This window comes from Callorhinchus milii, unplaced genomic scaffold, assembly GCF_018977255.1.
Source record: "Callorhinchus milii isolate IMCB2004 unplaced genomic scaffold, IMCB_Cmil_1.0 Scaffold1, whole genome shotgun sequence".
Classification (NCBI taxonomy): Eukaryota; Metazoa; Chordata; class Chondrichthyes; order Chimaeriformes; family Callorhinchidae; genus Callorhinchus; species Callorhinchus milii.
In genome coordinates, this window is record NW_024704742.1 from 31,878,926 (window position 1) to 31,906,533 (window position 27,608).

General features: G+C 41.9%; 1 protein-coding gene and 1 non-coding gene across 2 annotated transcripts; both read left to right on the plus strand.

The window, feature by feature from the left end:
* Nucleotides 1–752: 752 nt before the first annotated feature.
* Nucleotides 753–22,109, plus strand: dkk2 (dickkopf WNT signaling pathway inhibitor 2). The gene is made up of 4 exons (XM_007907687.2): nt 753–972; nt 11,431–11,584; nt 17,788–17,937; nt 21,668–22,109. Exons 1-4 carry the CDS (start codon nt 772–774, stop codon nt 21,904–21,906), a joined length of 744 nt encoding a protein of 247 aa, XP_007905878.1. The 5' UTR covers nt 753–771; the 3' UTR covers nt 21,907–22,109.
* A 4,928-nt stretch (nt 22,110–27,037) lies between these two features.
* Nucleotides 27,038–27,110, plus strand: trnas-cga. Its single transcript has one exon. It is a non-coding gene; the product is annotated as a tRNA-Ser (tRNA).
* Nucleotides 27,111–27,608: the final 498 nt, after the last annotated feature.

Below are 27,608 nucleotides of genomic sequence, written 5' to 3' on the forward strand. Positions count from 1 at the left end.
TATATATATTGTTATTTGTGGTGTTTTCTGCCTTATTTGTTTTCGTTTCGAGCTCATCTACAGGGATCCGCCTGAAAAACGACATCTGTCATCCTTCTGAGAACAGGGGCGGAGGCAACCAGACACTGTGTGGGGTCTATAAATACAGCCTCTCAGCTCGGGAGGGGCAGAGGCTGAAATTCAGGCTTCATCCAAGAATCTCAGCGCTACAGAGAGCAGCTCTGCAACACTGAACAACTGCACCGAGAGAGGGAGAGAGGGAGAGAGGAGGGAGAGAGAGAGGAGAGAGATAGTGTGTAGTGTGTGTGTGTGTATGAGAGAGAGAGAGAGAGAGAGAGACAAGTATACTCTAACCAGAAGCCTCACCAAGACTGTTCCCCACAGTCCAGTGATTCCTTGTTCATCAGCCAGAATACTTGAACCCCCCCCCCCCCCACCACCCCCCACCCCAAAAAAAAAATATTACTTTTTTAAAAAAATATTCTTTTAAGTTATTCCTATCCTTTGCCCTTCTCCACCACCAGCCTCAGCATCACCAGCATCACCAGCACCCCCACCCCCTGGAGCTCCCTGTGTGTGTGAGTGTGAGTGTGTGAGTGTGTGAGTGTGAGTGAGTGTGAGTGTGAGAGTGTGAGTGTGAGTGTGTGAGTGTGTGAGTGTGAGTGTGAGTGTGTGAGTGTGAGAGTGTGAGTGTGAGTGTGTGAGTGTGTGAGTGTGTGAGTGTGTGTGTGAGTGTGAGTGTGTGAGTGTGAGTGTGTGAGTGAGTGTGAGATGTACTCCTGGCTGCTGCTCGCGGCTCTGCTGATGTTAAGCGCTCACGGGGTCGACAGCGGCAAATCCAAAGTCAATGCCATCAAATCGGGGGCCAGTGGCCAACAACTGGCAGAGCAGCTCCCGACTCACAACAGATCCGCGGGCATCGTCCAAAGGGCCACCGTCAACAAGAAAAACCCCCTCCCCAGCCCCGGGCAGGTGAGTCGGTCAGTCACAGTCAGTCACAGTCAGTCAAGTCCTTTTGCAAGAGGGACCCTGAACATAAAATTAAGAGCTGAATTGCAGTCGTGTTTGCACTGCAGTCGTCTTGAGTTTTGGGGGGTGATGCGGGGTCTGGGGGTTTCTGGGGGTCTGGGGGTCTGGGGGTCTGGGGTTCTGGGGTCTGGGGGGGGGGGACTTCGTGCTGGGAATGGATGGGAAAGAGCGTGTTGGGTTGGGATTTTTTACTGGGAATATGGGAATGATGTATTGGAAATGTGTATATGTTTCAAGTATGTTTCAAGTGCAATCGTCTTGAGTTGGGACTTCGTCGCAGGGAAATGGATGGGAAGAGCGTGTTGAGTTGGGATATTGGACTGGGAATGCATTGGAATGATGTTGGGGTGGTGGTGGTGGTGGGGGGGGTTGTGGAGGGGGGAAGGGGGGGGGGGGTTTGCATGCAAAGGGGGGATTTGGGGTCGGATCAGGTACCGAGATCTCACAGCTTTTGCATCAGCGCCTGTGATTGTGGTTGTGCACTGGGACTGCAGTCACATCTGTAACAGCTCACGTACAAGTGAAGGCACTTGTGGGCATAAACCGATGGTTTAAATAGCAATCCCTGTAGCATCAGGCGCTTTTTGCTCCTCGCTGGGGTGAGACATAATCTCCTAAAGATCCCTCACCCTCTCCCCCTCCTCCTCCTCCTCTCTCTCTCTCTTCTCAGCCCAACGAGTTTTATGTTAAGTTTCCTGCTGTCCATAAATGAGTTCCAGGTTCCTGCTCTGGATGGCAGAGGCTCAATAGGATACAGGTTGATCTGCACATAACATGGGGATAGTATTTTTCTCTCTCTCTCTCTCTCTCCTCCCCGAGAGCCTTAAGGCTGAGCACTGGATGCTCTTTTCTGAGTCAAATGGACACTAAAAGTGTAGGGAAACTGGGGTTGGGGTTGGAGAGGTGGGGAATGTGGCTGCAATATAGATAACACTGTACCTGCAAGTGCTGGATTCGCATTGACCACAGTTCTGGTTAGAGGCACAGTAATGCCAGGGTTTAATCTTGACAAAAACTTACCAGTTCGCGCCGCGTGTGCATACCTTTAACATAGCGGAGGGTTCCGACCGCTCTCTCGTCTCTTCTCTCTTTTCAAACAAAACTTTTAACAGGTTTCGTGTGAGTTCAGCACCGCGCACTGTTTGCCTTGTGTCGTTAACTGAACCATTGCAGCACGAATTCGACTCGTTTGTTACTGTATGGAGTCTAAGGGATTCGTAATAATAATAATAGTAATAATAATAAAAAGACTTTGTAAAGTGAGTTCAGGCTGAATCTTTCTCTGTACTGTATATCTAGTGTTGTAATTAATTGAGAGTAAGGTCAGAAATAAAAACAACGGGACAGGACTTTCGTTTGGATTGTAGATTTAATGCTCCTAAAGGATTTGCATTTTAAATTGTAATACTATTAAAAGACACGTGAGTCTTGAAATCCCACATAGTCGTAGCCTGTTATACTACTCTGCCTTAACATGTAAGGATTGTCGACGATTCTTAAATCCAGTCTTAATTTGGACTGTTTACCCCCCAAGTTGTTAAAAGGAACTGGTTTCTAAATGAAATCTACGTTGAAGAATTAGTCACGGTTCTGAGCGATCTTAACATTTAAGGCCAAATAGTCTTAGAAGCTGAGTTTTGCCCACAAAATATACAGTCAATTCACTTTGCAGTATATTCTGTGAAATGCTTTGAGACGTCTCGAAGACATGATAAGACGTTATATCAAATGCAAGGATTATTATCATTATTAAGTCTTCAAGGCATTTTGTGTCCTATGATGCTATTATTATCTGTTGTGACAAACCAATTCTGGGGAAAGAGAGGAAGCAATGGGGGAAAACTAGCTGTCAGCCGTAGAAGTAAACAACTGTATGCAGCACGTTCAACCAGGGGTGAGCAGGTACATTAAAGGTACCATTAGGTTTAACTATTTCATCCATTCGCTGCTTGGTAAGCAGTCACACATCCTGTACTAATACATGGTGTAAGCATGAACACAGATTTGCAGCTGGATTGCATCTTCAGAGGGAGAGTTTAATTCTCGAATATGTTTCAATACAAATCTGACAATTCTTCTAACCCCAACCAAAGCAAAAAATGTGAAGGCAATAAGGATGGGGAATTAAACATATTGTAGCTTCTGTGATCAGAGGGACAACTGAATACACAAAACATAAAGTGGCAATGGAGAAAAGAACCAGAGGGGAGATGAGGAAAAAAATATTTACGCAGAGAATTGTTACGATCTGGAATGCATTACCTGAAAGGGTGGTGGAATCAGACTCAATAACAGCATCTAAAAGGGAATTGGATATTTACTTGAAAAGGACAAATTTGCAAAGCTATGAGGAAAGAGCGGGGGAGTGGAACTAATTGGATAGCTCTTTCAAAGAGCTGTACAGGCACGATGGGCTGAATGGCCTCCTTCTGTGCTGTAGGATTCTATGATTCTATGAATCCTACATCATTGAAAAGCAAATAGTTATATGTTCAGCCAAAGGTCCATCTCTATCTGGTGTGCTTTGTATTTTATTGGACTTAGTGAAATGCTGTTTTGTGAGTTAAAACAAAACACAATCCTTTAACTATGAGAGAATAACAAAAACTCAATTCTGTAAATAGACCAGAAACATTTCACTTACTGGGACAGTTGAGTGGATATTTCATTGATTGCTAAAACCTTGTTTGGTTTGAACCGATACAGCGGATCAAAATTAGTAGCACATCTGAGTTCTTAAGGGATAAGGACATTCCCACATTCTAAAGAGGAGAAATATTGTTCTTATTGAGGAGGAAAAGTGCAGAAGATCCACACTGCTCACAAAGTGAAAATAGACAAGCAATGTCTGTTTTCGATGTGAATCACTCTGGCGTTGTGTCACACATTCACAACACTGGCGAGAAACTTGTCAGGCCATGTGCTTGGGCAGGGGCAACATTGCCCCTTGAAGAGCAAGCCTGGAAATTGTCTCCTACATAAGGGCTCATAAATCAGTTGTTTTTTACTCTGGAATGCAACAAAGCCTTGAGATGATTAAATAGCCTTTGTCTGTATTCCAGGTTTTGACCAGTTCCCATTTCAGAAAAAAAAACTCTTGCTTCTTTGGAGTTTCTGCGGAGTCCTAGTGGTTAGCAGGCTCGCCTCGCAAGTGAGAGGACCAGGATTCGATTCCCGGGCGGGTCGAAACCTTAGGCAAGTTTCCTTGCTCCTCACGCCTCTGTAGGAACCAGGTTGTTAATCGATTAGTGGATCGTTTTCCGGGGATAATAATCCCTCAAAAAAATTCACGACTGTTTATGGGACATTGCTGTGTGTAATTGGTTGGCGGGTTTCGCCCACAAAATACGCAGTAAAATCTACTTTACAATATGCTTTGAGAAGTCTCAACGACGTAATAAGGCACTATATAAAATGCAAGGATTATTATTATTTAACTGTTGTATCAAATACAGTGAGTCTTCTATTAACTACCTCACTTCTCTCACTCACATTTAAGTGCAATTCGATTTGATAAAATAAAGCTGCGATTTCTCCGTATGGAATGGATGTGCTAGTCATATTCACCCTTAAGCTGTGACTGACGTATATTTTGAGTAACAATAGATCTTTAGAATAATAATTGGTAGGCTATAAATTATAGCATGTTTTTCTGGCTATTTAATGTTCCAATGTAATAATCCCATATCTAGGGAGGAGTGATGGATGTTACTGTCAGCCAAGTGAGTTTTCCTCAGTCACCTCAAGGTATACGTATGCACCTTATGTTGCTAACACAAATAAGACTTTGTTTTGACAACATATGAATACTCTTATAAGTGATTGGAAATCTTTACATCAGGATATAAACTTTGGGGAATCGCATGAGCAAAGTGAGTGAGTTGAGAGAAAGTGAGCAAGAAGTTCAAGTCAAGAAGTGACCCAAAGAGAGAAGGAGAGGAATGACTTGGGAGAAAGGTAGAAAGCCCAACAAACTAGATAAATGAAAAAGAGTCAGCTACCGAGGTATGGGGAAAGTGCAGGTCAATAGGACTGAAAGGATTACTCTTAAAAAAAGCCAGCACAGAAAATGATGAGCCGAATGCAGAAGTTTCTATGGTTCTATAGAAGGAAAATGAATAAACTATTAGTAAAAAGATTGGGGCATGAATGCCAAAGGGTCAAAGTGACAGTTTAATGCAACTTTGTTAAAGCTGTGCTTATGGTATAAACAAAAACACAATGAGGAACTTCATTTGAGTATCAAAAACAGTCTAAAAGGCTGAACCATAGGAAGGGTTCCTGGAATTTGGGAAGAGAGAATAATATCTGTGCATGAAGAAAGAATATGAGATAATTAGAGGTCTAGAGAGAGTACAAGAGAAACAAGGAGAAATAGAAACAAGTTGACAGGCGAGTCAAAGTAAATGATATTAATGGGGGCAACTTTGAACGTCTAAAAAGCTTATACTTTCAAAGTTGTACTGTTAGACCTATGGTGGATGTGGGAGCGAAGGATTCTTATCTATTTTTTCTCTATTGGAATAAGAAGGCACCATCATGTCTGCTTAGGTACGACTTCTCTTTTCAAACATTATGTTTGTCTCCCCTCCTCTCTCTCTCTCCCCCACACCCCCCATGTGTGATACAATCACAAACAGACAAAGTGACAGATTGGGATCAGTCCACCCACTCCTGGGGGCTGAAGCCCGGTTTGGTTTTCCTATTTCCCCTGTATCTGCAACAGGAATGAGCTCGTGCCAGATAGGATACCATGCTGGTGGGTTCATGCTGCAGCCTACTTTGATTTCCAAATGTTGTTTTCCTTTAAACCTATTTAAGGATGAATTTTGCTGTGTGCAGAATGAACTGCAGATAAACATGTGCCTGATTCAAATATAGGATTACAGTGAGCCAAGTCACTCCTCAAATTATCCACACACAAAATCAAATTCCTGACCCCAACAATACCATTTATGTATGTTTTCAGTATCATTTTGTTCTAATTACTCTCCTACATCAGTACATTAACAATTGACAGGCCAGCAAACGAAGGCCAAATCCGCAAACATTTGTGATCTCTGGCAAAGTATCCAATGTGTGCAATAAACCCTTTGCTGATGAGAAACTAATGGGCCTGTGCACGGATTGTTCTTTTTTAGTAGAGTTTCTGAAAATTATTAACAAACAATAACAACCCTTGACTCGCCACAGCACCACAGCATATTAAAATTATCTTAGGTATCAGCCTGGCTCTGTTGGTAATCCTCCTGCCACTGAGGTCCTAATAATAATAATAATCCTGCATTTTATATGACACCTTATCACATTGTTATGGCATCGCAAAGCGCTTCACAAAATATACTGTAAAGTGAATTTTGTGTATTTTGTGGGTGAAAAGTGGGTTTTGGGTTCAGAAGGTTGTGGGTTCAAGTTTCAAGTCAGGACTTTGGGTTCATAATCTAGGGTGACACTCCAGCACAGGGCCAGGGGAGTGATGCATTGTCAGGGTTGCAGTCTTTTGGATGAGATGTTAAATTGAAAGTCCGTGAAGTGCTTTGCGATTTTACAACAACGTGATAAGGCACTATATCAAATGTAAAAATTATTATAATATATTTGCTTAATGGGAATTGTGTAATGAGAACCATTTTGCTGCCATGCACTTATCATTGTCCCATAAACAGCCATGAAATTAATAATTAATTTATCTGGAGGATGGTTTACCAGGACACCAAGAGCACCTCTCTTCTCTTTTCAGATAATGCTATGGGTTCTGTAATGTTCAACTGAACAGACAGTTTAACATCTCATTTGATAGTAAGCATTTAGAACCATAGAACTATCAGAACCAGAGAAATATATGCACAGAAGAAGGTTATTTGGTTCATTGTGTCAGGCCCAGGTCCTTTAAGAGTAATTCTTTAAGTCACATTTACCTGCCCTTTCCACATGCCCGCATAGCTGACTTTTTTTAAGGTATCTATCTGGTTCCCTTTTGAAAGCCAATATGGACTCTGCCTCAACCACTGTTTCTCAACAGGACATTCCATTTCGTAACTGCTCTGTGCGTGAATTTTTTTTCCTAATCTCTGCATTTGCTTGTTTACTAACTATTTTAAAATGATGCCCTCTTGTCTCACTGCCTCATTGACCAGTGGAAATTATTTCTCCCTTTTGACTCTGCCAAACTCCCACAGAATTTTAAAGATCTCCATCAGGCCACACCTCGACTTCCTTTGTTCCAGCGGAAAAAATCCAAGTTCCTCCATGGTGTGCTCATAGGCCAAACCACTTATTCCCGGTATTATACTGGAGTGTTAGCCTCAACTATTGTATATGTAGATAGTGAGACAAATCTCAAATTTTCTTTCCAGTAAAGCTTCAATGTCTCTTCAGAAAGACTGTACTTCTAACAATGCAGTACTCCTCCAGTACCAAGTGAAAGTGTCAGTCTAGAATAAGAGCTAATACCAAGTATAATTTTTTTTTCTCCACTTTTCAATGACACAGTGGGAAAATGGACCATGTACGTTGGTACCTAACCGGCTTGGTTAGCGAGATCCTAGGTTCCATTCCCAGACTAAACTGATTTAGGAAATCCTATTATCTTCACAGCTGAGGAAGAGATTTAAACGTTAAACGAAAGATCACACTGCTCTCCTTCATCAGCACCATGCAAGGAGAACGATAATCTTGGCTAGGATGTCACTACAGTCGATTAAGTGCTCTGAGATTCTAACCTACATGAAGGGCACTATATAAATGCAAGCTGTTGTAGATTAGTGTAGTGATACTACTGCCTAGATTCACAGAGCAAGAATAGGATTTGTACCTAAGGACTGCTTCTTATACAAATGTGCTGGACTGTGAGATGGCAGCTTCAGGATAATAATAATCTGCTCAAATGCTGATATTATTGTTTAAAGAAATCTTTAGATATTCCAATATTGACTATATTGTATTCAGGTATAATCATCAGCACGTTACAGTGAGCGATCAACAGAAATGATCACTCGCCTCCCTAGACCCTGAATCCAATTCTAGCTGCTTCTAAAATATGTAGCTGTATGTGGCTCTCTTTGTGTAGTCACCAACTAGTGACTGTCTTCCTAGGTGTGTGAGGGAGGCAAGCGAGGCTGAGCTGGTTTTAGGGTGATGTGTTTGGTAATGGTGTTCCCGAAATTAGGTTAGCAGGGTGCATCCCTCCAGGGAGAGTCTGCACAGCCATACCAGACACAAGAACATTTAAATTTGTTTGGATACTATTAAGTATGGTGATGAGTTTCCTCATGTGCTTCCCGACTGAACAAACCAAATTGTGCAGATCAGGAAGAAAACATCGCTTGGTAACTGCTATTTCAACATCAATTTAAAACTATTGCTTCACCATCTGGACTGTGTTGTAATACTTTACTGACAATCAAAGGGTTGTGTTATTGTAGCTGCACAAATGGTCTCAAACGTCATGAAAGAGTGCAATGTAATTACATTTCACAGCAGATCACCAGGGAGTTCCCTATGCCGTTTACTTTACATGGAGAATAATGGATTCATGGGAGTAGTTAGTAAACAGCTATCTAATAGAGAAGTACCAATATGATTCTGAACTAGGAAACAAAAAACTTAATTTATGGTACAGTCTCTCCTGGATTCAAAAATGCACAGATTCATACTGTTCAGTGATCAAGTTTGTGCTGGTGTTTTTCTATACATGAGCTACTTACTCTCCTCTACTCCCCATCACCTCTATTATTTGTTAACCATTTATCTAATTCACTATCAAATGATTTTATGGAGTCTGCTTCAACTATGACTTGTGGCAGATAATTCCACGTTCCAACCACTCTCTGTATGAAGATATTTTTCCTTGCTTCAGTTCTTTTTGTGAATACAATCAAACCTGTTAAAGCAGCCACTTGTATTCAGCAACCCACCTGCCTTCACCAATCACCCTGGAACAGTCCGGACCGATATTCCATAATAAATTGCCTCCATTCAGCAACCACCTGTCTCTATTTTAGTCCTGTCGGTGTACACGTAGGCCTGTGGAAATTTTGGTCCCGCAGAAACAGTAATGATTTGTATTTTGTAATTGATATTTTACTTTATTGAAGCTAGTTTGATTTATGGGTTCGGATTTTTCTGTATTTTTCTATACACTTATACACAAAAAATTGTACACACACCAATGAACCCTTACTCAGAGGCCACCCTTATGTAAAAGCCACTTCAGTCCAGTCCTGCTGAGTGGTTGCTGAAAACAGGTTTGACTTTATCTTAAATGTGTGCCCTCTGGTAACCAGCGTAAATAATCCATTAACATTTCCCCTACATCCTTGATCACACATTTAGATTATAGAGAGGGCAGTCGTAATAATATAAATGCTGCATTGATTTTCTGCGATTTTTTTCTGCGTTGGATAGTTTTGTGAGTGTCATGGTTCTGTCCTTGAATGGTTCAGATCCTACCCCTCACACGTCTCCACTTCATCTCCACAAACGGCTTCTCCTCTAGCTCCCCCACCATCTTGTGCAGGGTTTCATCAGGGCTCTGTCCTTAGTCCCCTCCTCTTTAACATCTCTATACTCCCCCTCGGTGACATCATCCACAGACATGGGGTCAACTTCCACATGTATGCGGATGACACCCAACACTATCTCTCTGACTCCACCCTTGACTCCAGGACCACTGCTGTGCTGACTGAATGTCTGTCAGACATCAAGTCCTGGATGAGAGCTAACTTTCTACAGCTGAACATCAACAACACTGAGGTCCTCCTGACTGGCTCCTGTCAGCGCCTCCACACCTCAGGCACTGACAGTATCACCATTCATGGATGCATAATCCACCTCACCGAGCCAGTCCAGAACCTTAGCATCTTGTTTGACCCTCAACTGTCTTTTCTACCCCACATCTGTGCCATGATCCGCTCTGCCTTGCCCACCTCCACAACATCGCCTGGTCATGACAACGTCTCACACTGCAGGCAGCCAAGACCCTCATACACGCCTCCCCAACTCCTCTCTCCATAGGTTGCAGATCATCCAGAACTCTGTAGCCCACACCAGGCTCCACAACCCTATCACCCCATCCTCGCCCAACTCCACTGGCTTCCATCACACAGAGCATACAGTTCAAGATCTTAGTCCTCACTTTCAAAGCCCTCCATGGCCTTGCTCCCCACTACCTCTGCAACCTCCTAGCACCTTACAAGCCTACCCGCTCCCTCTGCTCAGCAGGCTCCGACCTACTTCACATCTCCTACCTTGACCGCACACCATTGGTGGGCGGACTTTCAGCCACTCTGCTCCCATCCTCTGGAACTCCATCCCACAGTCCCTTCACCTCATCCCCTCCCTTACCTCCTTCAAGACCAGTCTCAATACCTTCATCTTCGACCGTGTCTTTGGTCACCTTCCTTCCTACTCTGCCCTCCATCCTCCTCAATCCTGACCCCCAACTAAGCTCAGGTCCGAAACACTGTTTGTCCAGCGCCTTGGGACATCCTCCCGATGTGAAAGGCACCATGCAAATGTAATTTTGTTGTTGTTGTTGTTGCTGTTTGTTGTCACTGACAAAGGCAACCATATGTGTATGCTCCAAGCAATGAACATTGACAGTTTCAGAAATTCTCTCACCCACTTAATTCTCATAATCTGACAGAGTTGGTTTCAGTTTTGTAGGATCGGCTGCTGTCAATGTTAGTCAAGTAATAAAAAATGCTATCAGTAATATTCAGGCCTAGAGATAAGGGAAATGCATCTGGCTGAATACAAATATCTACATTTTTAAATTTCATTCAACAGAATCATAGAAATTTGCAGTATAGAAGGAGGCCATTTGATGCTTTTTGCCTGTGCAATTTCTCTGAAAGAACTATCTGTTTAAAATTCTTTGACAGCAAAAAACTGTCTAACTTTCTAGGTTAGATTGCTATAAATCCTATTGTGGGAAGAGATCTGACTTTTGATATATCATTACGGGAGCAATACCCGTATCAGTCAATTACTGCCCACCATACACTTCTGAATGTACAGCAGTTGTGTTAGTTATCGCCAAAATGTTTTTACGTCTCACACCCAGCAGCAAATTGGCAAAGCCTGGGATGTTTACTGTGAAACGAGGGGACATTGTTTGAGAGGGAATGACACTGCGACTGAGATAAGAAGAGGATATCTGTGTGAAAATGATTTCAGACAAAGCTAGCTTTCACAGCATCTCAATAACGTGACGGAGTTCAGTGAGAAGAGACAATCTTACAACCAAGAGCACACAAAAACCTGATACTCAGCCCTCCAGGGCACCTGCATTGGGTCGTTTTTACACAGCCCCCTTCAATCTGGAGTGTTATGTTTGTCTCAAATGATGCTGCTACCTTTTTTTCATTCCCCTTACGTCCTGTTTTCCCCCTCCTGTAGATTCAGCCCTGTAGCAGTGATAAAGAGTGCGGGACCAGGGGATACTGCCAGCATTCTCATCACCAAAGCTTCCCTACCTGCTTGTCCTGCCGGAGAAGGAAGAAACGCTGCCACCGAGATGCAATGTGCTGCCCGGGAAACTACTGCAGTAACGGTACACTTATTTTATTTACGCTGCAAATACATCACAAATATACAGTCATTTCACTTTACAATATATTCTGTAAAGCGCTTTGAGATGTCGAGAAGACGTGAAAAGCACTATATCAAATGCAAGGATTATTATTATTATTATTATACATGCACATCACTGGTGAATGGATATTTATTTCCCTGTGTCTGGACTGCATTGCACACTATCTCCCTGGAGGACGCATTCTACTTACCCAAGGGCACGTTGATTAGAGCCAAAACCTGGGGACCCCAGAGGGTGCCTCAGGGAACCAGTGCAGGTTGTATGATGTAATTATTCTTGCGTTTGATTTATCACGTTGTTGGGATGTCTCAAAGCACTTTACAGAATATACTGTAAAGTGAATTTTGTAGGCGAAACGCAGCAGCCAATTGCACACGGCAGTATCCCACAAACAGTCATGGATTGAGTGACCAAATTATTATTATTTAATTTGTTTTAAGGGATTATTACCTCCTGGTGAGAGCCAAAACCTGGGGACCTCAGATTGTGCCTAGGGCTACCAGTGCAGTTTAACCAGCTAAAACCACAAATAGTTTCCAATAACAAAGAGCCCTGCACAACCACACATAAGGAAATTGTGTTGAACACTACTAATGGGTGACAAATGGCAAGTCATTGTTAACGTTTTAAAAACCCAGAGGAGGGCAGTGATAGTAAGGATTAATATTAATAACCGTATGGGTGAGTGGTCCCAATGGATCACCCGGAACTTTTAAACGTTTTTTTGCTTCTCATCAGCCTGTGTTCTACTGCAGACAGGCACATTGATTCAAAGTAGTTTCACTGAAACTCCTTTCACTTTAAGCAGTTTGTCTATCTCAAAACTCACTTAGGTCTTAAAAAGGTCTTAAATTTTGACTTAATTTGGATTCGGATTTTCCATAGTCACACCAAAAAAAACTGGAAAATTGACTTCTGAACTATGACTGAATTCAAGAATATTCCAACGCGCTGCACAATCTTAAGTCTTAAGACAATGGTCTGAAGCTTAAGGAATTTAAGAGGAAACCTGAGCTCCTTGTTAGAACAGAGGAGAGGGAGATTAGTGTTATATTGAACCCATGCTGCATCAATGAGTGGCCAATGGTGATCTGGCTATAAAGACTGGTAAAAGGTTCCATCCTAACACTAGCATTGCGACGAGCATATTCCTCAATGTGGGATAAATCAAGCAGTGTCAGGCTGAGAAATAAACTGGCTGTTTTTAGACCTCATAATGAGGCTGACATCATTCAGGGATTTCTTACTCTCTAATCCAGTGCTGCCAAGATCTTTACTTTAATCATAGCATGTGCTGTGAGGCTTTCATGTTCCTTTTTTTTAAAATTGAACTTATTGAAAACAAACATTTAGTCTGATTTTTGGGCTAAGTGCTTTGTGCGCACGCAGACAGACAGACAGAGCGGAAATGGCATAACAAGGGGTCTGAGTGCAGTCAGTGGCTGGCTGCCTTTTGGTGCTGAGTTCTTTAATGCCCAGCACCCTAGAGCAGTGGGTAGCTTGCACTCGGGCAACTGTAATGTACCCGATAGGGCACAGTTTGTCAGACCATCACTGAAGTGTAAGCCTAAGTAAAGGGACAGTGATAACCACCTGATCCTGAGCACTTAACAAAACAACTGGGAAAACTGATTCAAACACAAATGAACTTGTGGGAATTTTTCTTCTTATAGTAATAATAATCCTTGCATTTGATATAGCTTCTTATCACGTCTTCAAGATGTCTCAAAACTAAAGAGAATTGACTGTTTATTTTGTGGGCGAAATGCAAACACTCAAAACAAATAGCCATGGATTAGTGACCAAATATTTTTCTTATTTTTTTAAGGGATTATTATCCCTGGAAAAGTGATCCGCCAATCGACTAACAACCAGGTTCCTACTTACTGCTGGGTAAATAGATGCATGTGGAATAAGGAAACTTGCCTAAGGTTTCGCCCTGCCCTGCCCTATCCTATTCAGCTGGAAGACACACACACTCAAAACACTTTACAGTAAATACTGTGCAGTGCTTTGAGACGTCTTCCCATCGTGAAGCCATATATCGAATGCAATGATTATTCTTATTATTCATTTCTTTTCCAATCAAGTTTCTAAATGATCAAAACAAACAGTGCCATTTTTTCCCTCTTTCTTGCTCAAAATGTCTCTCTTTACCTGTGCTTTTGTTTATCTTTCCCACTCCACTCAACTCCCATCCATAACTTTGATGTACCATCCACATTGTGAGAAGCTTTGAGATGTCCTGACATGAAAGGCACAATATAAATGATACCTAAAGCTCAGTAATCAAAAGACTAGTTTACCTGTCCATCCTCACATCCCTACTATTGGTTAGCCCAGTGCCTTGGGATGTCCTCCTGATGTGAAAGGTGCTTTACAAATGTAATTTTGTTGTTGTTGTTGAACCCTGTCTGGTTGTTTTCCACCGGTAGTATTTTCTTGCTCAGAACAGTTCACAATATTCTATAGAGTAATTAATCATTCATCTCTGTGTATGTTTAACCTCTACAGCCTTTCATGCCAACCAAATGTTTATTCATTTCATTTTTGAAGTACTGTATTCCTAGCAAAATAACAGTAACTGCTCGACCACGTTTCTAATATCGGGTGATATACTAACTAACGTTGCTTTTTCACAAGACTGCCGCAAAGAAAACAAGTGCATTTAGCCATGAGATTCCAACAACTCACTAAAATTCGAAGGTCCTTTTATTTAGTGTCAAGACCTATTGCCATTATACCTGGAGGTTGCATTGGGATCCAAAATCTGGTTTGGGCTTATATCTCATGGGATAATCATGTAGAGTCTTGTAGCACAGTGGTTAGAGCCCTTGCCTCGCAAGCAAGAGACCTGGGTTCAGTTCTCGGCAGGGTGAAACCTTGGGCAAGTTTCCTTACACCACACGTCTGATAATAGTCCCTTAAGAAAAAAAATAATAATTTGGTCACTCAATCCACGACTCTTTGTGGGACACTGCTGTGCGCAATTGGCTGCTGGGTTCTGCCCACAAAATATACAGCCAATTCACTTTACAGTATATTCTGTGAAGCGCTTTGAGACGTCTCGAAGATGTGAAAAGTGCTATATCAAATGCAAGGATTACTATTATTTATATTCAAATACATACTGGTTGCCTTTAATTGACCACCATTGAAAAGAATTACAGATGATTCTATAATTTGTTTCAGTAGTTAATCATATGAGGAAATTGTGTGGATCTGAATATGGTTGGCTATTAGTCCACTTATTAGTGTGCTATAATAATAATAATAATAATAACAATAATAATAATAATCCTTGCATTTGATACAGCGTTTTCACATCTTCTGGACGTCTCAAAGCTCTTCACAGAATATACTGTAAAGTGAATTGACTGTATATTTGTGGGCGAAATGCAGCAGCCAATTGCGCACAGCAGTGTCCCTCAAACAGTCGTGGATTGAAGTGACCAATTTTATTGTTGTTTTTTTTCTTGAGGGATTATTATCAGGCGTGTGGTTATTAACCCAAAACACAGCTTAGACCCCATTATTGTGGAGTGATTGATCTCTATTCTGGAATTCAATATCTGGCTGAGGACCAGAAACAAATAGTAAGATCTACCCAGGAGATAAGTAACTCTACAAGTGAGGGCAACCAGATCACTAATGAGGGTCACCATCACATAGATGTTATGGAAGCCTCACTTGTCCTGTATCATGGAGGCTTAAAAATAATAATAATCCTTGCATTTGGTGTAGTGCCTTTTAACTTTCTTTCTTTAAACTTTCTCGGTTTAACGTCCCATCTGAAGGATAGCACCTCCGACAACGCAGCACATTTCTAAGACTAGCTTAGACATCTTAGACTAGCTTAGGCTTAGTGGTTAGAATATTCGCCTCGCAAACGATAGGACCTTGGTTTGATTCCCGACATGGACAAAACATTAGGCAAGCTTCCTTACTCCACACTCCTCTGTTTTCTTAGCAGTAAATAGGAACCCAGTTGTTAGTCGATTGACGGATCGCTTGTTCGAGGATAATAATTCCTCCAAAAATAAATAAATAAAAATAAGAATTTGGTCATTTAATCCATGACTGTTTGTGGGACACTGCTGTGCGCAATTGACTGACGCATTTTGCCCACAAAATATATAGTCAATTCATTTTGCAGTATACTCTGTGAAGCTGTTTGAGACATCTCGAAGATTTGATAAGGCGCTATATCAAATGCAAGGTTTATTATTACATTATTATTATATGAGTTCTAAGCTCTGATGTGGCGCTTGCGCCCACAATCTTGAGAATCAGAATCTAGAGTGGTAACAACTGAGCCAGGCTGAACACAATATGGCCAAGGACATATTCTATTCGAAACACATGTAACTGGGTTCCAAATGAAAATAGTTGTTTTACTTTTGGGCTCTTGTGTTGCCATACCAGTTGAGATATTTTTCAAATTTCTTCACACAAATATGTATATCTTTTCAAAGTTATTTTAAAGAGATATTTTCTACGATAGGATGACAGTGCTTGCATCTGTGGGCATATTTTATTCAGGATTCATGAATACATTAATTTAAATAAATAATCCTTACATATGGTATATTTTCAGGAAGATGTTCCAAAGCACATCGTAGGATATACTGTCTGTGTGCTTTGTGGGTGATTGTAGCAGCCAATTTGTGCGCAGCAAAATCCCGCAAATATGGACGTAAATCCTTTTAGAATCAACTGGCATGAACCAGTGATTTCAAAGTACATAGAGTTTCCCACGCATCTAAAAGATGAGAGTTTCATAATTAACCTTTCAGAGCATTCAATGCAGGTATATAATACTCATTGGTTCTTTATCATTTAGACCATCTGCTTTTGAAGAGACAGATGTATCTAATATGTGCAAACTGGAACAAAATTTACATTTCGTTTTAATTTAACAAATCCCAGTTCTAATCGAGACAGACCTGAATGTATTGTCACGATCTCATACACATATGGAACATATCTGAACTTTTTTTATATGGGAAATTGAGATCATAAAAAAGGAAAAAAAAATTCCAGTTGACTATGTGACGGGGTCATGACTTGGGGCCTCTTCTGCTTCCATTCTAATTCAATAGGGACCAAATAATTCTTTATTATAGTCTGTATCTCAAGGGAATCAAGAGCGTTATCCCTTCAGCTTGTGAAACAAAATAATAGGACCTCTACTCCAACAGGGCCTCCATCCTTTAAAAATATGGGCACCATTTGTAAAGAATTCTGTTCTATATAATCTATAGTCAGACTTGGCTTGCAAACACACAAATACAAAATGTAAAAGGGCCTTCGACATGTTCGGTGGATATGGAGAAAAGCCAGGCGAGCCTTTAATCAAAAGTCCATTTGCATAATGATGTCTTTGCAGTTCAATGATACATTCCAACAGAAATAAAGACACCAAAATCCTCAAATTCTTTATGTTCTCAACCTTTGCAATGGTTACCTTTAAATGTAAGATTTTACTGAATTTGGGAAAACTCTTCAATTCAGTCTTAATTTTGAAATTGTTTTTCTAAAATGAAGAACTATGGAAAAACAGATTTAGAGTAACATTGGTTTTAAGGCAAACACCACAAAAAAATTTCGGCCTCCTGCTGTATGTTCAGTAAATAAATACTTTTCCTTTACTGTGCCCAGTGAGTGGGTTTATCTTTTGAAATGAGTGTTAAATCATACAAGAGAAAGGTTAGTCCTGTAGTGTATTGGTTAGTGTACTCGCCTCACAAGAGAGAGGATCTGTCAGGGTGAAAATTTAGGCAAGTTTCGTTACTCCACATGCCTCTGTTAGTAAGTAGGAATCCAGTTGTTAGTCGATTGGGGAATCGCTTTCCAGGGGATAATAATTCCTTCAAAAAAATAATAATAATGATTTGGTCACGACTGTCTGTGGGATATTGATGTACAATTGGCTGCTGTGTATTGTCCACAAAATATACAGTCAATTCATTTTACAGTATATTCTGTGAAGCGCTTTACGATGTCTCAACAATGTGATAAGCCGCTATATCAAATGCAAGGATTATTGTTATTATTATTATTATTATTATTATTATTATAAATTTGTCTTAATTGCTCTGTTGGTTTGACTGTCTGTATGAATGTAACTCATTTTTAACTGAGAGAATCCCTTTCTCCAGGTATCTGCATACAGCTTCTTGAAGGCACCAATCACAGAGCCACCACTGGGGACATTCAAGAACACAGCAAGAAAAGAACCCACCATGGGACCAAGGGCACATATTGGCAGAACGTGGGCAACACACAAACCAAACCGTCACGGGAGAAAGGTTAGTCATAAGCCTGGTTCAAATAGTGACACTCCCATGCATTGCTGGGGTTGTGTTGCATTGTCAGAGGTGTTGTCCTTTGGATGAGATGTTAAACCAAGTTCCTGTCCGCCTTTCCAGGTGGATGTTAAAGCTCCCTTGACATTATTCAAAAGAGAAGACTTTCTCCCAGTGTCCTGGCCAACAATCCCCAAAGTAAAATTGGACGTTTCTTTCATGGCTGCTTATAAGACGTTGATTGCTGTGCACACTCAGGCTGCCATAATCAACCCACAAGTTAACAATCACTTCGCAGTAAATTCTGCGAAGCACTGTGGGACGTCCTCCCAACGTGAAAGGCACTATACTAAGTGCAAAGATTATTATTAAATTTGTTTGAAAGCTAAGGATCAGCTGTGAAACAATGTTTATATAAAAAACATGACTGTCCAACAATTTAGCAATGAAGAACAAGAAAACCTGAGAATTTCATACCCTTTAGTCATGTAGGGATTGTTTGGATCTGGGGGAAAACCATAGGTTGTAATGAACTATTGTGCCATAACCAGATGGAGCTGCAATAGTTAATAGGTTTATATATTTTGAGCAACACTTTCTAAGTTGTATTTTCTGTCACTGTGTTTCACATCGATAGGACGTCCCAAGTCGTTGGACAGTCAGGGGTTTGCACCTGAACTGGGGATTGGAATCAAGAGGGGTTGAGGGCAAGGGGATGTGATGGGAGGATGACTGAAGGCACAGGTCAAAGAAGAAGGTCTTGAGATGAGCTTTGAAGGAAGTAAGGGGCAAGGCGAATAGACTCCAGAATGGAGTTCTAAAGGGTGAGGGCAGAAAGGCTGAAGGTCTGACCTCTGATGGTGGGAGGAGAGGGTATGTGTCATGGAACAGGTCAGTGTCTGTCAAGAGGAGGAAACATGCAGTTTGGTGAGGTTTTAGCAGGTCGCAGAGGTAGCAAGGGGTAAGGCTGTGGGTGGCTTTAAAAGTGAGGATAAGGCTCTTAAACTCAATAGGAGGTGGACAATGTTGGGGAGGTGGGGTAAAGCTGAACTGGTCAAGGTATAGGTATAAAGGACAGTTGAGGGTCGAACAAGACACCAAGGTTCCATACTAGCTCAGTGAGGTGGAGAGTGCATCCATTAATATTGATGCTGTCAACATCCGAGTTGTGGAGGTGTTGGTGGGAGTCAACCAGGAGAATCTCGGTCATGTCAACATTCAACTGGAGAACGTTGGCTTTCATCCAGGATTTGATGCCTGGCAAGCAATCCATCTGGACAGAAGTGGTCCTGGAATAGAGGGCGGAGGGCAAGAGAGAGAGTTGGGTGTCATCCACATACATGTGAAAGTTAACCCCATGCGTTCAGATGATATCACCGAGTGGGAGCATGTAAATATTAAAGAGTTCAGTCTTTTCTTGATCAAACTCATAATCCACTTTTGACAGATTTAAGAGTAATCTGTCCAATAATTACTGACCCTATTTATAAACACACTCTGGCCCATTGCTGGCAACTGCAAATGGTTACCGTTACTACCATCAGCACTGGCAACAGAGTTTCTGATTTTTTCGATATCCAAGAGCAATTATTACTAAAGAGCACTGTTCTTCCTCCCACCTGAATCCATCTCGTCTGACGTACTTATTGGCGACTATTCTGCTGATTGGGAAGAGTCCCTGTCCCCAGTGACTGGTCTGCCCTCCCAAGCCGTGCTGATGAGCCAGGCTGGCTGTTATTTCAATCAATTCCCTCGATGTCTTCTCTTGGGCCGTGAAGAACCATGATTCCGCACTTGGGAGCACCCACCACATGTCCCACTGATTGGTCCAGTCTTCATGATGGTGGGTGCAGTGCAGAAGGTCCCCAGATGAGTCTGCCAGCAGCACAACATCACCCTCAAACAGAAGTGCCGCAATCCTGTCAGAGAGGCCTGGAACACATACACCAGGTCCTTCCTCCTCGATGCCATCCATGGTGCGAGCACTGATAGAATTGTGAAAACTGTAGCGATGAAGAATTATTCGTGTTTCAAACGGAAACATTAAAAAAAAATGATTTAACATAAGAAAGGAGCCTGCCAGTTGTTAGCTCGAGGGATTCAATGTGTAATCAGTTGCTGCACAACGCAAGACTCATATAGCAGTCGATCACACCGTCAGGCGAACTGATTCTTCCCAGGAGGAGAATCGTAAAACACATTTACTTGCTGCCAGATGTCAACGTGAGCGCAAGCAAGTGGGATTTTAAAGGGACAGAGACCTATACTGAAGGACTTTCCCTTTAATGCTGGAGAGCATCTATCATCCCTTGGAATTGTAACACAGTAAAAGTCAGCAACAGCCAGGAGAGGAGGGCGGGGGGATGGATGTGGGTGGGGGGGGCGCTGGAGGTAGGGAAGGTGTAGTGGAGTGGGAGGGGAGAAAGTAGCAAAATAAAAATCTCCTGACTGTTAAGAGAAATCCTTAATTACACTGACACTCATCATCTTTGTTCGCCCCCCACTTGAGGCAACACTATGCCATTTCCTGTGATTAATATATTTAGCAAAAATTCCTTAATTAGCAATCCCATTAGCATTCCCTTTAACCAGCAGGAACCCCAGTCCAGGAATATCAATCGGAGCAAAGCTCTCGACTTTGCATGTCATACGTCAGTTACCAGAAGAAGAGCCTATTTCCCTGAATCAGATTTCTTGTTAAGGAATTCTGTTAAGTAAGAGATCCCGCCTTCCCCCGACCCCCACACTCTTCCCCACCCCCAAAGTGGAGGCAATGAGACACAATCAGATGACATTATTTATTGGGTCACACATTGACAGAACTGGGATCAATATTTCTACTATTCCACAAAATATACAGTCAATTCACTTAATCTGTGAAGCAGATAATCCAGAACTCTGCAGCCCGTGTCCTCTCCCTCACCAAACTCCGTGACCCCATCTCCCCCATTCTCGCCCGACTCCATTGGCTCCCTATCCTTCAGAGGATCCAGTTCAAGATCCTGGTCCTCACATACAAAGCCCTCCATGGCTTCGCCCCACCCTACCTCTGCGACCTCCTAACCCCCTACAAACCCGCCCATTCCCTCCGCTCAGCCGGCTCTGGCCTGCTCCATGTCCCCCGACCCACCCGCCCCACCATTGGCAGAAGAGCCTTCAGCCACTCTGCTCCCAACCTCTGGAATTCCATTCCCCAATCACTCCACTTCGCCCCTCCTTAGCCTCCTTCAAGTTCCACCTCAGGACCCTCCTCTTCGACCATGCCATCGGACACCCCCCTTCCCCTCCCCTCCCTTCTCCCTCCCCTGACCCCAGCTTGGGTCTGAAATGCTGTACTCTGTCCAGCGCCTTGGGACGTCCTCCCGACGTAAAAGGCGCTATACAAATGTAATCTTGTTGTTGTTGAAGACCTGATAAGGCGCTATCTCAAATGCAAGGATTATTATTATTATAAGTCATACCTCCAGCTCCGCCCCACTTCCCATCGCTCTCTGAGCAGCCTCATTCTGGAGAATGACGGGAAGAGAGGCTTGTTTTACTTGGCCTATTGTTTAATCCGGCTCTGGTTCCTGGGATCAACATCCCTACTATAAACTGACCCAGAGTACACCATCATTTCTGATCCAAAAAGGGAAATGCTTCCCTTTTAAACTATCGTTGTGGTGGGAGTTGATACACAGTGGCTTTGTGTGTTTCCTTGATCTATTTAATAAGCACATGTTTCAATTCGCAGGTCATGAAGGAGACTCTTGCTTGCGCTCCTCAGACTGTGCGGAAGGATTCTGCTGTGCCCGCCACTTCTGGACCAAGATCTGCAAACCAGTTCTTCGTCAAGGGGAAGTCTGTACCAAACAGAGGAGGAAGGGTTCCCATGGCTTGGAGCTCTTTCAGCGCTGTGACTGTGCAAAAGGACTTTCCTGTAAAATCTGGAAAGAGGCAAAATCAAGACTCCACATCTGCCAAAAGGTCTGAGGAGCACCGGGCATTCCACTGCAGGCGAAAGACTGTGAAATAAGGTGCATCGTGTATGAACACACTGTGTAAATAATATATCTGTAAAAGTGCCATTTCTTCACAAGAATTCATTCACGCTTAATATGAAGGTGCACAGAGGTTAGAGCCTCAAGATCGACGCATCTATAAATAATAATTTGGTCACACAATCCACGACTGTTTGCAGGACACTGTTGGGTGAAATTGGCTGCCACGTTTCGCTCATAAAATTCACTTTACAGCATATTCTGTGGAGCGCTTTGAGCTTCGAAGACGTGATAAGGCGCTATATCAAATGCAAGGATTATTATTATATTATTATCTCCACTCTGGTCATTATGAAAAAGGTTAGAGCTTCCTTCTCGATCGAAGGTGGTGTCTAACTTTGGGGGAGAGAGGGGAGAGGGTGGGATTTGTTCAGTTGTAAAGTTGTTCAGTAATTTTTCCTCCACTGTTACATTGGGAATGTAAATTTGCATTGCTGAAATATAGCCGCACGTGATTTCAAAAACGAATCCCCATAGAAGCATCCTAACCTTTGGTTTGTGTCACAGGGTATTTTTGCAAAGTGATGCAGAGAGGGTCAGTTCTCAGCAGGCAATAGGCAACATCAGCAGCACAAACGAGGACCCGTTTCAGCAGAGCATGGCTCTGTGCAAACAGTGTTCAATATTACACACACAGCGAGCAACCAGTGTGTGGGAGTGACGTTGATGTAAGATGGTACCATGAATCCCCTTTCAATGAACTTTGCGTTTACATCTGTTGAAAGATCCCTGCTGGGTGTCATTTACTGCTCAGTGCTATTCTGGAGCATATACAGGACTGTAATATTTAGCTCACACCCCAGTGAGTAAATAAGATAAAGTTAGACAAAGACTCAAATTAACTAGGAAACATCTGAATAAAAGGTGATTGATTGGAAGGCTCTAATGAAGTAAGTAAGAATATGTGCACAGAGGTACAGGAGGTTGTAAATAAAGACAAGCAGCTTGGCTAATAGAGGTCAGACTTATTGAGCAAACTGCTGTCTTCAATTACAAACCTGCTGTGCAAACACAGGTTCATTATTCAATTCAATATACTTAAATATAAGTATTAGGAGGCTTGATTCCCAAATAAATGACTCGATTTATATCAATTAGAATGTCTCTCCGTGCAGAAGTGGAGTGAGCGATGTAAAATGGTAGCTGTATCAATGCTGCGCAGAAATCTGGTGTTTACTTTTTTCTAAATATAACAGGATGTGAAAATGTAATGAATCACAGTGTTGCTGACAGACTCAAGAAGGGTCCTACTCAATGCAGCTGTGTTGACCTGGCTCAGTCAACACACGGGTGTCAGCAGTGTGCCACGAATGGCCAGCAATTGAAAGTTGAGGAAAATTGTGGACATGGCTGGAGATGTGTTGAAGTCTAATTCATTTCACTGATAACAGCTTGGTCCGTTTGATGATCCTCAGACTCAGCTTAATGATAGTGTGGTTATATCTAGGATTCAACAACAGGCAATGAAGGGATAGGAGGCGGCATAGTTGGTATATTATGGATAACCGGAATGCAAACATGTCCCCCCCACTCCCCCCCAATCCTTAAGGTGTGACTGATGGAGTTCACGGGTGTGAGAAAGTGCCAGCGTGGCTTGTCAATGCTTTGCTTGGCTTCAGTGGGCAACAAGCTCAGATGGTACATGAAATGCAACTGTTATAACGCTTCTAGGTCCAGAAACTAAGTAAGACGTCAGGAAGCCAGATTGCAAAAAGGGGAGCAGGCAGGAAACAATTTGCAGACAATGACATGAAAGTAACAAACAAACCCCATCTTCTTTTAATTCGATTTGAGCATCAAAGGAAACAGAAACAAACATGGACTGGACGATCAAAGGAGAGAGGCAGAGTTGAAGACCACAAAGCTTGTTAGTGGTGACTAAATATTTTACGTGTAAATTTGTACAGGATTTTATGTACAGTGATGAAAGCCAAAACAGGGGAATGTTTTGAACAGGCCAGTTCATTTTTTTTTAGCAGCGGATGCTTGAAATATATGCTTTCTGGGAGTGTCAATACATAGAGCATGGGTTAAGAAAATATAAAAAGTGTTCTTTACTAAACTCAATTTATACTGTATTTTCAATAGACAATCACCAAAAGGGATTGAAGCATCTGTAAGGTTAAGTGTGCGTTTTATGTGAGCAACAAACATTGGCACAGAAGTGATGTAAATTTAAGACCCGTTTCATCTGCATTTACCCCTTTCATACGAGAACATTGAGAATGAAAAGAGTAAATAGTTAAATAGATTCAGCCATCCAGAGAATAATGGATAAGCTTGAGAATAGAACAAAACGACAATAGCTTGTAAACACGTGCCTTTGTGCGGAGCAGTGTTTTGGAAACTGATCAATAACATAGTTTGATGCTGAGCTGGGGAGAAAAGGGAGGTGATCTCAGGTACGGTTGAAGAAGAAAGTCCTGTCCTGAAGACACGTGAAGTGGGGGCAAGGCGGACAAATTGAGTCAGAGTTCCAGAGATTTAGGACGTAATGGCTGAAGAATGAGGGAGCGAAGGGGTCAAGGGACATCAGAAGGCCCGAGTTGGCTGAACGAAGAGGCCGGGTAGAGGAATGGGTTGTGTGCAGGTTGGAGAGCAAGTGAGGTGTCATGGTAAGTGAGTGAGTTTGAGTATCTGGAAATCAATCCATTCAGGTGATCTCATGGACAGTGTGAGGCTTTCATTTGTGTTTTTTTCCACCTGAACCTGGAAATTTTCATTGTTGGCACTCCTCACCTACGCTTTTTAATAACACCTATTTGGAGCAGGGTTATTTCTTACACTGATGATACCACCATGGTAAGTGCACAGGGCAAGGGCCGAGAGCCCAGTTGACTCTGTGTTGGGTGCTTTGACTCACCTCTTGAGCTTCATTCAAACACCTATCTCGCTGAAACAAGGCCCCACACATGACCATCATGGTTGGGCTAGCACTATCCAAACCATACAAGTGCGTGTATGCCCAACAGAGGGCAAGTTAAAGGAATTTAATGAAGGGCAGCAATCATAATGAAATATATTTATGACAGAACTTTGAAGAAGGAAAAAAACACCTACAAAAGAGAATGCTCCGAATAGACAAGACTTTCTCTGGACTTTACTGCTGTATAAAGTGCAGTGGATGTGAAGATGTAACCTGCTCTGTATGAGACCTGGAGAGTAACAGATGGCTAGGATGAGTTACAGCATATACGTGGCATGATTGGGTGGTGGGTCTTGATGTGTACATGAGCTGCAGCCATGAGAAGGTACATCATAAGTCACAAAGGGCCTCCTTAGTCACTTTTGTTGCATAATGTGAGCAAGATGAAGGTCTTTTCCCTTTTAGTACCGTGCGGCAGGTGAGCTGATGTATGAATAAGGGCAATTTCAGTAATGAGCACAACGCGACTCATGCAACAAGAATCTGATACCCAGAGGTGCCTAAATACAAGACTATATTCTGCACATTCTGACATACCACTGTGCAGTTTACAGGAGTTAAATTTTCAGTATAAAAGTGGGGATAAAGTAACCCTGGTTTGTGTTATTTACTGATAATGTTCAGCTCTTTATCCAGTTTTCTATGTACTCACAATCAAAGCTGGATGACAAGCCAAGTTGAAAACTACTATTGCTTGTCTTTTTTTAAAAATACTTAAGGTAGCCATTATATCTAATCTTATCCAGAAAATATTCTTATAGAGGTTTGCACTTATTTTCTAAGGCGGTGGTAACAGGTCTCAGAAAACTGAGAACAAATCCCCCAACACTAGTTTCTAGTTACTGAATCTCTGATTCATGTCAAAGATAGTAAAGGATCCAAGTGATTCCATGTTACCGGATTATTGTGAAATCTTTACTGGCATCTCCGTCTTGTTTTTAGAGCTGTTAATATTATTAAATTCGAATCAGTTATTTTCAGTAGTTATGTTACAAAGTTCCCAAGATGAATAAAGTTGTTTTTATTTTGTAAAGTATTGCATTTTCTGTATTCAGAATGATTTATTTTACATAGGACCATATGTCACCTTTTTACATATACAGTATAAAAAAATAAGTCAAGCTTGTTCATTAAATTATCTCAGATTTAAGCAGCGTGTATGTTTTAAAACTTCTTCTGATTGTATAAACCGTTCCTATGTTTTTGTTAGGAAAAAGGAGAGCTTTCTTTTAAAATAGAACCTTCTCTGTAGCTACCCTGTAGCTACCTGGACTAGCTTAGTGAGTAAAGACACCAAACTGAGCTGAGGGAAAATCCCAGGTTAGATTCTCCAGATATAATCTCCAGATAAAATTGGTCATTCTCTTCGTGACTCTTTGTGGGAGTTTTATGTGGACAAATTGAGCTTCCGCCAGTTACTAAACTTGACAGCAATTACTGAGGTCTGTACTGAGTTAGCTGATCTCAGTATGCTGTAGCGGCACTTAAAATTGGCCTGATCAACCATGGCCTAAGGAGAAGGAAAATTATCTGGGGTTCCAGCTACTAATTTATATTCAGTGACTTCTGCTGCAAATAGTATTTATGTGAATGACAAATTGTATAAACTTAGTCTGTATTCCCTTGAGTTTCGAAGGTTGAGGGATGATCTAATTGAGGTGTTTAACATGATAAAGGGATTCGATAGGGTAGCTACAGAGAAACAATTTCCTCAGTGGGAGAATCCCGAACAAGGGAAGTTTCATCTTAAAATTAGTGCTTGGCCATGTAGGAGTGAAATCAAAAAGTATTTGTTCACACAACGGGTAGTGGAAATCTGGAATTTTCTCTCCCCAAGAGGCTGTGAAGGCTGGATGAATTGAAATTTTCAATACTGAGGTCGATAGATTTTTGTTAAGCCAGAGTATCAAGGGAAATGCAGCAAAGGTGGGTAACTGGGGTTGAGATACAGATCAGCCATGTATAATAGAATTGCGGAACAGGCTTGAGGGGTTGAATGGCCTACTTCTGTTCCTATGTCCCATGAGATGCTCTCCACAGCTGAAGAGGCTGTCAACTTTCAAGAGCATGAAGAATGGCCACTTGGGTGAAATATCAGGGAGTAGCATGTGCCCCTGCACCCATACTATCATTGTGGAGTCCTGTAGCTTAGTGGTTAGAGCACTCGCCTCGAAAGCGAGATTACCTGGGTTGGATTCCCAGTAGGGCAAAATATTGGGCAAGTTTCCTTACTCCACACACCTCAGCTTACCTAGCAGTAAGTAGAAACCCAATTGTTAATCGATTGGTGGATTGCTTTTCCGGGGATAATAATTCCTTCAAAAAATAATAATAATAATTTGGTCTCTCAATTCACGACTGTTTGTGGGACACTATTGTGCGCCATTGGCTGCTGTGTTTCATCCATGAAATACACAGTCAATTCACTTTATGGTGTATTCTGTGAAGTGCTTTGAGATGTCTCAAAGACATGATAAAGCACTATATCAAATGCAAGGATGATTATTATTATTGGTGCAGGGTCACACTTGACTATTCAATGCCATAAGCTGAACCGTAACTTATCTGTGTGGTGGGATGTGACTCTTCACCAAAGAACAACCACACAGCAACTTTCTGATCACTCCTATGGCACCAGGAAGGAGGAATCACTCCCCAGAGAGAGGAATGGTCAACTCAATTGGCTATATATGCAATGTTAGAGATCG